Here is a 12,467-nt window from a genome sequence, read left to right as displayed (position 1 = left end):
ACTGGTAAGACAAAGGTCAAGAATGACCATATTAAGGAAGGGATGATTCTGTCCTGACTACAGTCAATAGGTTGAGCAGTACTGAGGTAAACAGTGTCATGTGCCCTCCTCCTGTAGCTGATAGCACCACAGGGATTCATCAGCATGCAAGGGGAGAGTCCTCTGGCACACTTGAGAATCAAGGGTGCAGAGAGGCCTGAAGGGAAGAGCAGGAAGGGCAGTGAGGTTGTACAGTATCAGTGTTGAGTGGAGGAAGCAAAGTTCCCCTTTCTTGGAGCACACTCGCTGAATAATCATGAGCCAGCATTGGCAGCTTCCTTTAGAGAAGCCCCAGGTGATGGCCCATCTGCCTGCATAAAGAGAGACCATTAAGGAGGTGATTGCTCCCAGGGTTTCAGGGGAGAAGGGGAATCCAAGGTTTAAGTGGGTGGGGAAAGGAGGGCAGCAGAAGGAAGGAGGGGCAATAGGGAGCGATTGGAGAGCAGTTATCTGTGAAGGTGCCTACCCACAGAAACATCAATGTCAGAATGTTGGTGGCCTGGCTAATAATGACATGCTTTGTTCCTTCTCTGTCCCAAGGAGCTCTCCCAGGAAAAGCAGAGAACTCTGGAGATGCTGGAGGAGAATGAGAGCCAACTTCAGCCCCTGGCCAATGCTAGCAAGCAGCCAAACCCCACCGGGGGTCTGCACAGCAACCTGCGCCAGATTGAGGAGAAGATGCACCAGCTGCTGGAGGAGAAAGTCTTGGCGGAGAGAAGGTGAGGTTGGGAAAGTAGCTTACAGAGTCCCAGAAGAGGAAGGACGTAGTGTTACTCCTTGCAGAGCAAATGTGGTGTTGGGAAAGTAGCTACCATTACTCCTGCAGAGGGAAGGTCGTGGTAATAGGAGACACTGGAATACAATTCCAGACTTAGAACTGTGATCATTTTAAAGCATTTTCTCTATTTTCATTAACATTGGCTATTTCCTGGTGGCCAACAGCCTTCTGCAGAGTTTTTAGACCTTTCGTCATTTCCCCTCGTGGATGCCAGCTGAGGAGGGGGAAGGTGCTAGTCAGGCAATTCAGATTGCCAGGCCGGTTCAAATTCATCCTGGTAGGTGGCCATCTGTGGCTGTGCTGCTTGGTTGCCAGTGTGAAATGAGCTGGTTGGCATTTCTAATTCCCTGTGATCAAGTGTTCATATTGTAGACACTTGACAGTCTGAGCAGAGAGGCCAAGGGTTGAATGGGCCATGGAGAATGAACTCCTCTTTGACTCTAGAGCTGCTCCTTTCAGATCAGGATTGGGGCACATTAGCCCAACAATAGGCCAGAAGCATGTGCTACTGGTGGACCTGTTCTGTTCATAGAGAACTTAACCCTCCAGAGCTGTCAATCTGGGTCACTACATTTACCTGTTTCAAAAATGGAGATAAAGTGCTAAGAGAATTGCCCCAGTGAATATGTACACTAAAACTGAGGCCAACTGGGTTTGCAAGCCCAGCCCTGCTCTGTCTGACCCATCAGAGCAGCTTTCAACCAAGGTTTTCTTTCCCTTCCTTTCTGGGAGTTGCAATGACCTGGGAGAGGTCTTCTCTAATGCTCCTTTGTCCTGCTGTGTGGCAGGATGAAGGAAAATGAGGAGCGGTCCCGAGCCTTGGAGGAGGAGCGGGAGTTTTACTCATCTCAGTCACAGGTGCTGCAGAACTCGCTCTCAGAACTGACTGCAGAGAAACAGCAGACGGAGAGAGACCTCAAGGTACTGCATACATTGCCAGGGGCGGCTCCAGGCCCCAGCACGCCAAGCGTGTGCTTGGGGTGGCAAACCCCGGGGGGCACTCTGCCGGCGCTGCGAGGGCAGCAGGCAGGCTGCCCTCGACGGCTTGCCTGCGGAGGGTCCGCTGGTCCCGCAGCTTCGGAGGACCTCCCGCAGGCACACCTGCGGGAGTTCGCGGGACCAGCAGACCCTCCACAGGCAAGCCGCCAAAGGCAGCCTGCCTGCCGTGCTTGGGGCGGCAGAATATCTAGAGCCGCCCCTGTACATTGCTCACTGGATCTGCTCCTGCTTTGGGCCCAACAGATTATCTCCTTCTTCTCCCATCTCCACTGCAGACTACTTCAGGGACCTCAGGGTGTTGTAGCTTTTCTTTTGAGGCCTACGATGGGCGTGGGGAGAGGTTCAGAGCCTGCACTTGGTCAGAGAGATGGTTATTGACAATGTCAACCTAAATGAACTCAATCTCTGAAGAATGGTTCCCCATGATCAGCCCTTCCACTCCAGAGGCAAAAAGCATGAGTGGATAGAGTAGAGACGTATACCATATCCTGTAGGTCAACAGGTTTCGCTCTGATGGGACAAACAGGTGAATTCCACTAAGCAGGGCTATCCTCTGAGAAACTGTCCTGCCTCTGCAACCAGATGCCCATATCCAGGGACTCCTGGACTCTCCTGATGATCTCCGCTGTTATAGTGCTGCATAGAGAGACAGTCTCTCAACTAGCCAGAACCCAAATCTTGTAGATATTTATAGATCAACATCAGAGTTGAACAGGATCAGCACAGTCTCTGGAGAGTGGGGCTTATATGTTCCCGACTGCTGACGTGATTGGGCTGCAGTCTGCACCAAGGGAATCTTGGCTGTCCCATGTCAATCTCATTGCAATTAATGGACCAAACATCACAGTTTGGGAATCACTGGTCTATTAGCCCACCAGACTCTTTCTCTTGAAAAAGGAGGATACCGTCCCCTGAGAGAGTATCTGGTTTTAGCCAAAGGGCAAAGGAAAATGGATTTCCACCTATCTTATCAAGATGGGTGAGTGCAGAAGGGCTGGTGGTTCAGTTTGGATAAACACCCAAAAGTCTCAGTGTTTTTTACCCTCATCTTGAGTCAGTAACATTTAGCTAGAAATGTCACAAGGACAGTTTTTTTCCCTCCATAAGATTCCATATATTTCTTGTTCTTTTTCAGCAGCAATACCTGCACAAACAGCCTTTCTTATGGTGTTTCAACACCTCTAATTCCAAACAGAACCTAGAATGGTGGGGGCAGCTGTGAAATCAGAAAGCTGGAGTAATAGACAGTTACCCAAACACTGCTGAGCCTCAAGGAGGGGTTCAGTTTGAGGAACTGATGAACAGCTTGCATGGTTTCTATCTACACTGGCTCTCCCTGTATTTATCCCTTCATATTCAATGCCACCCTCAGCTTTGGGTTCCTTGCAACTCCTGAGTCAGCAGCAGTATCACTGTTGTGTTGAATGGTTTTCCAGAGTGACTGATTTCCTTCCGTCCTCCTCAGGCTGAGATGAAAGTCCGTATGGATCTAGAGAAGAGACTGAGGGAGGCTGAGGAAGCCCTACATAGCTTGGAGCAAGGCTTAAATTCTCTGGATCGCAACAAAGAGAAGGAGGAGAAAATGAAAACAGATGTCAGCAATTTGAAAAGTAAGTCATCTATCCGCCATCCCCCTCTCTGCTGGTGAATACACTCCACAGAAGGGTCCATCTCCACAAGCCAAGCAAAGTGGTGTTTAGTGAGTTCTCAAAACACTTTGCAGCTTCCCTCTGCAGATTCCAAACGCACTTTGCAAACATTAGTGAGTTAAGTCTCACTCCCGCGAAGGTGAGTGTTATTCTCCCTTGTTTTATGGATGAAAAAACTGAGGCATAGAGAGGTTAAGTGACTTGTCCTAGGTCAGACAGGAAAGCTGCGGCAGACCAGGGAACACAGAACTGAATGGAGCTCTGCATCTCAGTCCTGTGATTCCACCACCATATAATCCTTACTCTGATCCTTCTGATTCCCTTGCAGCTCCAATTAGATTAGCAGTATTCTTCACTGCCTGTCATAAAATGTTGAATAATGTTGCTGGGAGCTGTTAAAGAACGGCCAGGCTTCATTTCAGTGCAGGGTTGGTGACGCGAGCCTGTGTACAGTGTGTGTAAAGACCTTTGGGATCCTGAGGGTGAGATGCACCGTAGAAATACAAGTGATTAGCATTCAGTCCATTTTACGTGAATCAGTAGATTCCAAAGTAGTGGCAAAGCAAAGGGCCTGGTTCTCTACTACATTGCTCCAGCAGACTGTGGTGGAGTCAAAATCAGGTCCTGGTTCACTGTGCAGCTGGATCCCCTGTCACCTGTCCCCCATACTTCTCCTCCTTCCTCGCTTTTCATGGCAGGAACCTGTGACTTAGGCTCCTTAGACATATCCACGGTGCTGTTGGAGGGGAGGATCTCTGATGAGGACGGCATATAGTTCTCTGTAAAAGCAGCAGGTCTGTTGCTTGGCACCCGCTTCTTTGTTGGCTTCCCGACGTGCCTGCTGCAGCTCCTTGGCTGTCACACAGCACTGCTGCTGATCCCTGTAGTGCTGGTTCTCCTGCATCCCCTGAGCAATCTGCTCATAGATGACCATGCTTCTGTGGCTGGATGGGAGCTGTGTCCGCATAGCATCTCCCCACAGGCCCAGGAGAGCCAATATCCCCTGTCTACTCCGGCAGGAGCATGTCTGGAGTGTGTAGGCAGCATGGTCAGCTGGGCAGTCACACACAACAATGGAGAACTGCTAGGGGTGCTCACCAAGCTGGAAAAGGAATTTCAAAAATTCACAGGGCTTTAAAAGTGTGTGGCGGGGGGGGGGGGGGGGGAAGGCTTCTAGTTTCCGTGACTCCGGGCAGTGGAGTTCACAAAGGTGACCAGAGCGGTCAGTGTGGGGCATTGTGGGACAGCTACTAGAGGACAGTTAAGGTCAACATAAGTAACACAGTGTTTCCACTTGCTCTGCGTCAACCTAAGTACATTGACCGTGGCTCTACATAGCTCAAGTAGGTGGTGCTACCGTGTCAGTGCTTACAGCGGTGGGAGGCCAATTTGCATCAGCCTAACTTTGTAGTGTAGACCAGGCCTTAGAGAATGGAAAATCAGGTCCAAAATCTACATTGTCGGCACAGAATTCTACCTTGTGTTGAGTTATCTGAACAGAAACCTTAGCTCCTGGCACAGAAAAGGCAGGTAACTTTTTGCACAGGGACTAGAACCCTCCCAGCTTTAATTTCCTGCTCTAGGTTTTACTGTGTCTCCTCTTAAAAGAATAAAAGAGTGTGGGTGAATTAAGTGCTTATAAAGGTCAGGGGCCAATATCGCACACCGCAAGCTGGCCTGCAAACCCCATCTCACCCCTGCTCTTTCAGGTCAGGATCAAGATGTGTTAGCAAAGATGTCTGGGGGCCTGTGACTAGCAGGGGAGTTGCAGAGGAGACTTAAGGCGTGTTTGTGCGGATGGGGGAGGAGAGCCAGGCTGGAATGGCCCAAGATGTAGCTGGCTAGGGCAGAGGAGGTGCACTGGCATATCATGAGGGGAGCTGGGCCTAGGGCTGGAATAGAAGGGTATGTAGCAGGTCAGAACGCAGGAGCATTGGCAGAGCTGTCGGGGGGAGGGGGACTGAGGCTGGAATAGCAGGAGGTGCTGCAGGTCAGGAAAGAAACGCATCAGCAGAGCTGCTCGGCAATGTTTGCCCAGCATGTGCCCGTGTTGTTAGTCCCCCCATTTCTACAGCTTACCTGGAGAGAGAATAAAACACGGGCAAATTCTCTTTCTTTGGAGATGTATGGAAACATTTGCAGGACTTCCCCTTTTCCACCTTGGGGAAGGTGAAGCATTTGAGAAACAAGGAGTGCAGTGGCCAGGGGCACAGTCCCATTCTCTGCTTCCATTGAGCTGTGAAATATGGCTGTGCTTACCAGTGGCCACAGCTTCCACAGCTGGCTCGATTACTTTGCTGATTTCAGGCTCTCTGAACCAAAGCGCAACCAGTAGTGCTTCATAGAGTTGTATTTCTGGAGACCCATGAAGAGAGACCTTCTCCTGCTAAACACCAAGGAAAGAGCTAGCTGGCTCCTAGCTAGTGACCGTGACGCTGCGATACTCTTGCTGCAGCTGTAGGACTAACTGAGGTGGGAGTGGATGGCTTCTGTGGGACTGATAATGGGCTCTTATGCCTTCATTTTGCCAGTCTGAATCCAGCCCAGATCAATAGTGTCTTGAAGTTGCTACCCTCTGGCAGTACTTAGAGTGAAAGGAGGGGGGATTGCCAGTGGGTGCAGACCTGGAAAAAGTTTGCTTTAATTGCACGAGGTCACTGCCGAACACACTCTAAGCAGTGTCTTACCAAAGCTGCTGCTCCTAGGTTATGATCGATGCCCTGCTTACTTTCAAACCACTTGAAGCACCATCCCCTGGCGATGTTGTGGGGCTTTGTGAATGAGTGTCTGTGAAAGTGCTCCAGGATCAGATCCTCCTCTGAATCACGCTATAGAAATGCAAGGTATGAGTACCTGGTCCATCTCCTTGGGCAGTGCAGGACTGTTCTGAGCAGGACAGTGTATCCAGTATCTAGTATGCCCAATTGGGACAGGCTCGCTCTGGCGCCAATGTTAATGTTTGAAGTGCCTCCCTCACATGGCTTCCTGGAATCTCTGCTCCCCAGAGTTCTTCGAGGAGTGCATCCGGAATGCCGAGCTGGAAGCCAAGATGCCCATGATCATGAAGAACTCCGTGTACCTCCACAAGGCTGCCACCCGCCGGATAAAGAGCTGCCGGCTTCACCGCAGGAGGTCCAGCGCTTCATGGAATGACTGTAGGTGTTGGCGGCTCTTCTCCCCTTATGCTCTGGGGAGTGGGGATGTGGAGGGGGAAGTTTGGTGGAGGAGGTGAGGAATTTGTTCCACAAGTGCTTTGTGTTTCTTGCCCCCTTGTGGCATCACCCACTCACGGGGCTGCAGGCAGAGAAACTTCAGGCACCAATTCTCCACCTGAATTCTCTGGCTTTTCACATACCTGGAAACATATGGGTGAACTCTTTCAGTGCTGTCAGCTCTCTGTGTGCATGCTGGGGAAGCACGCTCCTGCGGCTGAGTTGCTTTGAGTGGTTGATCCATAGGAAGCCCCCTTTTGGGGCCCTTGTGCAACCTGACAGCAGCAAAGGGGAGTGGGGCAGGGTGGGAGGGGGACAGGCACTGCCTTGCCTTCATTCTTGCCCCTCTCTGAGGACAGCAAGATGGACTTATTCCATGTGCTCTCAAATGGCATCATAGGTTACTATCTCCTCCCCTGCCAGGGCCCAGGGTCGTAAAGATGTCACTGCTCTGCATTGGCTCGCTGTTGAATCTGGGTCTTGGGCAGCTGTGGGGTGGTCTTCGGCCTGGGAGTGCTCACCTGTTTTACTGCTGCTGTTGTTTCAGTGAAACAGTCCCAGTCGTTCATCTTCTCCCAGACAGAAGCCGATAACATTGAGGAGCTGAAGGAGGCAGCCAAGAGGCTGAGCCGGGATCAGCACTTCCGAGAAACCCTCTATCAAATCATGATGTCACAAAAAAATTCTGCCTCAGGGGACGAAAAGTGAATCCTTGTCTCCTCCCATCAGGAGGGGGCTTCTGATCTCAGCTCATTGTTCACCTCATCAGAAGTTAAACCACTGGGGTCAGGGGGAGGATTTGCTCCTTTGTGGGGAAAGGGGCAGGATGGATGCATGCAATACCCTTCAGGGTTGTGGCTTTTAGTGTGCGTTCCTGAGCAGTGCCAATTTCTCTTTCCCTAGACTACAGGGAAGCTCTGACGTTCCCCCCAAATCACCTCCCTTTACTTCAGCCGTTTCCATTAGGACGTGTTCTGCCAAAATCCCACAATCAGTGTTCAAATGAATCACACACTTTAGCTTAGGGAGTGTCGGGTCATTTCTTCACAGTCTAGTCCCGCAGCCAAATGTAGGTGCTGCTGATAAACCCCTTTCTTAGCCTAATGTCCAGCTAGTGAAACTAGCAGATAAGCCACAGCCCAATTGCTCTGTCTTGCCTTCTTTCTCAGCTGGTCCAATACATCCCTCGGTATCTGTGCTGGGAAGGAGGATGTTCCTTATCATGTTTCCTAGACACTGCAGCTATATCAATCTCCTAAGCGCGTGCAATGACGTCAAGCCCGGAACAACCTCTTGATGTAGAACCCTTTAAGCAGGTAATAATGCAGGGGTAGGCAACCTATGGCACAGGTGCCGAAGGCGGCATGCGAGCTGATTTTCAGTGGCACTCACACTGCCGGGTCCTGGCCACCAGTCCGGGGGGCTCTGCATTTTAATTTAATTTTAAATGAAGCTTCTTAAACATTTTAAAAGCCTTATTTACTTTACATACAACAATAGTTTAATTATATATTATAGACTTATAGAAAGAGACCTTCTAAAAATGTTAATTTATGACTGGCACACGAAACCTTAAATTAGAGTGACTAAATGAAGATTCGGCACATCACTTCTGAAAGGTTGCCGATCCCTGGAATAATGCAAGGCTGAGGAGGACATCCAGAGGCACCAGATTACTAAATTCTGGGGGGTGAGGGGATTACTTGCTTAGGCGCCAACTTTCCCCAGCGCCGGTGGCTGCTCGCGCCCCCCCACCGAGCATGCCGCGTTCCCCCTCCTCCCGCCCCCTCTCCATCCCTGCCCTGCCTCTTCCTGCCCCTACTCCTCCCCCACCCTCCAGCGCCTCCTACACACCACTGAACAACTGATCATGGCAGGCTGGAGACGCTGGGAGGGAGGGGGAGGAGCTGATCCGCGGGGCTGCTGTGGGTGCTTTTTTTTCCGTGGGTGCTCCAGCCCTGGAGCACCCATGGCGTCGGTGTCTATGGTGCCATCGCCATCAGTGGCAACAAGATAACATAGGGTGGGTGAAGAGAACCCAGCAACAAGTCCTGCTACCACAGTCTTAGTTAATTAACACACAACCTGAGGTAATAAAGGTAATAATTGGAGATATACCAATCTCCTAGAACTGGAAGGGACCTTGAAAGGTCATTGAGTCCAGCCCCTGCCTTCACTAGCAGGACCAATTTTTGCCCCAGATCCCTAAGTGGCCCCCTCAAGGATTGAACTCACAACCCTGGGTTTAACAGGCCAGTGCTCAAATCACTGAGCTATCCCTCCCCCCAGACTCAACCTAGGCTGGAAGCCCAGACTCAACCTTGGCTGGAAGAGAGGATTTGCCCAGCATGTAATAATACTGTAAATTGCTGAAGAGAGAGGAATCATTTTTTTTTATGCAAACCTGATGGCCACTAGCACCTTCTTTAAGTAACAAGCCGTACAAGGCTTGTATCCAGAATACAATAATAATAGTACTTAGCACTTGGATATAACTTACAAACATATGTGGTAGGTGAATATTAATATCCCCATTGTATGGATTGGGAAACTGAAGCACAGAAGAGTTAAGTGACTTATCCAAAGTCACAAAATTAGTGGCAGAACCTGGATTAGAGTTCAGATATCTAGTAGGCCACTTTTCCTATCTATGGAGTGTAGTTTTATAGGTAGAAAGCAGCAGTGAGGCTGGAACCAGGCCTCATGCTGTCCCAATGAACATAGTGTTTGTTAAGCTTGAAGAGTAGTTCTGCTGCTGTAATTCAGAAGGGCCTGTTCTGTATATTATGCAGAATTCCATTCTCCCCTCTCCATCCTAAAGCAGGGCCAAACAGTGATTCAGGAGATGCAGACGTTACCTAGGCAATAAGCAGGAAATTTGAGGGGAGGTCATGGAGGCATGGCTTGTGCCTCATTTTATACCTTTGTGCAGGCAGTCGCAGGCATCCTTCTGCCAAGGCAATGGGATGCGCCTAACGATTCCAGTGTCTGACATCAAAGGCATTAAATGTCATCATCAGATAAGTGACCTTGTCAAAATGCCTCCTTAACAGTTTTGATCCTTTTGTGTTTTCAATTCCTATTTGCTCTGCAGAGCCAGTCATAGGTGCTGGAAGTAGGGGTGCTGCAGCACCCCCTGACTTGAAGTGATTTCCATTATATGCAGGGTTCACAGATTGGTTCAATGGCTCTCAGCACCCCCACTATACAAATTGTTCCAGCACCCCTGGAGCCAAAGCTCTGGGGGAGCAAGCTGGAGTTTATTCTTCCTTGCACATTCCTGGCCAAAATACCATTTTATTTCCAGTTGCAGAATCTTTGTTACTTGATGATGTAAGAGGGAGAAAGACACATCCACATCTAGATCCCAGCGAGAGAGTTAGCAATCCCGGCAGTTAGAAAAATCACCTTTTGATTTGTTAACACAACACCTTTGATCTGCAGTCATTAAATGACAATAAATATTGAATTCCACAATATCAGTTATATGGAGCTGTTGCTTTCAGGATACAGCACATTAGTTACATAACAAATAAAGCAACATTATCTCTAAAGGGGCTGTTTGGTTTTGATGTGACATTGCAATATTGATCATTACTTCTCCCCTATGAAAATCAATCAAACCATTCTAGCAGTCTTCAGTAATTACTAGAGTGAATTTATTGTTATTGTTGTTTATTATTATTTGCAATGCAGTAGCGCCTAAGAGTTTTGGTCGTAGACCAAGACTGCACTGTGCTAGGTGCTGTACACTGCCAAACTATGACAGTAGTGCACATAAAATGCCTTCTCCCTGGCCTCCCACTTTCACTCACCTTCCTCGAGTGTGGTAGAGACCTAGTGCTTAAGGCCAGAAGGGACCACTAGATCATCCAGTCTGACCTGCTGTGTATCACAGGCCACCAATGCCACTCGCACACTAAGCCAACAACCAAAATGAGACCAAAGGATTACAGCTCACAGGAGACTAGACTGCTATGTGTCACAGACAAAGACTAGGAGGGAACAAAGTGCACCAGTACCTGAGGCCCCTGCAATGGCTTGGAAATGATTAAATAAGCTATACCTGATAATCCTGGCAAGTGATCTGCACTCATGCAGCAGAGAAAGGTGAAAACCCTCCAAGGTCAGTGCCAATCAGATCTGGGCGGAAATTCCTTCCTGACCCCACATAAAGTGATTAGCTAGACCCTGAGCATGGGAGCAAGAACCAGCCAGTCAAGCACCTGACAGAGAGAATCCTCAGTGCCCTCCCAACCCAATGTCCCATCTCCAGCCATGGCCTTCCCTGATGCTTCAGAGGAAGGAGATTTTAAAAAAACCCTCTTTCTTTGTCTTTGAGAAACAGGTTTACCCACTCCCCAGACTTGTCTGGTAAACAGACTTCTGTCATAATTTCAGCTGATGTTCATAACTTTACACCTTGATATTCTTGACCTGAAAGTTATTAGTTTTCAAGTGATACCTCACAAGGCATATTGCATACACAGATTTTGACAGCAGTGTGTAGGGGATGAATACAAGAGTGCATTCTGTCACAACCTTCCAGAATACCCTGGGGAGGAAAAAAATCTGCTTCTTACCCCTGCCGGTGGCCAGCTAAAACCCTGAAGTATGAGCTTTAGGAACATAAAACAGAAACAGATGAGCCCTGCCCACTACCCATCACAAGCAACCCTGTCCTACCATGGCACTCATAAATGTGTCCAGCACTCGCTTGAAAACTAATTGAGTTGTTTGCCCACTTGAAGTCTACTGGGGGACTGTTCCAGAACCTCACTCCTTTGATGGTTAGAAACCTTCTAATTTCCAGCCTGACTTTGTTCCTGGCCAGTTAATACCCATTTGTTCACATGCCAACGTTGTCCTTTAGATTAAATAGCTTTCCACTCCGCCCCCAGTATTTACCCCCGTAATGTATTTATTAAGAGCAATCGTATTCTTTCTCAGCTTTCTTTTGGTTAGGCTAAACAAGCCAAGCTCCTCCAGTCTCCTCTCATAAGATAGGCCCTACAGTCCGATGATCATCCTAGTAGCTCTTCCCTGCACCTGTTCCGGTTTGAATGCATCTTTCTTAAATATGGGTGACCAGAACTACAAAATATTCCAAATGAAGTCTTACTAGTGCCTTGCCCAAAGGCATTAATACTTCTCTCTCTCTCTCTCTACTGGAAATGTCTCACTTTATACATCCTAGGAGCGCATTTGCCTTTTTCACAGCTGCAGCACATTGGTGGATTATAGTCATCCTATGATGGACCCGTACACCCAGGTCTTGTTGCTCCTCTGTCCATCTCTGCTGCCAAGCAGTTTAAAATTTATTCTAAAATTAAAGATACACTAAATCTAAACTAAAAACCTCAACTGGAATCAATGAACTGTGTGGTTAACCTACCAGTTCACAGCACAAGATTTTCTGTTGCACCCCAGCTGCCATTTTTCTTGGCTTAGTTTAGGCTCTGATCCTGCAATGCAATCTGCTAGTGCATAGATTTGAGCCTGGAAGGTTCCCATTGAAGTCAGGGCAGGACTGAGCCCATCGATTATATGTCCTTGCAGGACCTTTGTCTTTTCTTTGTCTGCAAAGTGCCATGCTCAACAGCAGTGAAATGGAAACAATTATTCCAACCCTACAGCTTTACATGGATTTTCAATGTAAAGCAGTAACATCCACCAGTGGGTCAGCAGCTAAGGGAAATGATCCACCTAGTCCAATAACACCATTAATCACCATCAGCCAGATTAGCCAATCCCACAGAAAAAAACCTGGCAGGGTCTTTGGGCAGGAGA

At 48.7% G+C, this 12,467-nt stretch overlaps 1 protein-coding gene across 3 annotated transcripts in view; it reads left to right on the top strand.

Annotated features, from left to right (window-relative positions):
- The window catches only part of PLEKHD1 (pleckstrin homology and coiled-coil domain containing D1), a 62,227-nt gene that overhangs the window by 38,725 nt on the left and 11,035 nt on the right, over positions 1-12,467 (top strand). For 2 of the 3 annotated variants that reach the window (XR_005597312.1, XR_005597313.1), the window contains 5 exons: positions 580-758; positions 1,606-1,738; positions 3,282-3,426; positions 6,471-6,620; positions 7,225-7,993. Coding sequence is in view for 1 of the 3 variants with exons in the window: in XM_039533231.1 (XP_039389165.1) it covers positions 580-758; positions 1,606-1,738; positions 3,282-3,426; positions 6,471-6,620; positions 7,225-7,385 (768 nt within the window). In the remaining 2 variants the exon portion in view is untranslated. Of the gene's footprint in view, positions 1-579; positions 759-1,605; positions 1,739-3,281; positions 3,427-6,470; positions 6,621-7,224; positions 8,033-12,467 lie in introns of those variants that run through there. The other variant, XM_039533231.1, reaches the window with a different exon arrangement.

The sequence above is a fragment of the Mauremys reevesii genome, linkage group 4 (assembly GCF_016161935.1).
Source record: "Mauremys reevesii isolate NIE-2019 linkage group 4, ASM1616193v1, whole genome shotgun sequence".
Classification (NCBI taxonomy): Eukaryota; Metazoa; Chordata; order Testudines; family Geoemydidae; genus Mauremys; species Mauremys reevesii.
This window is presented reverse-complemented; position numbering and strand designations above follow the sequence as displayed.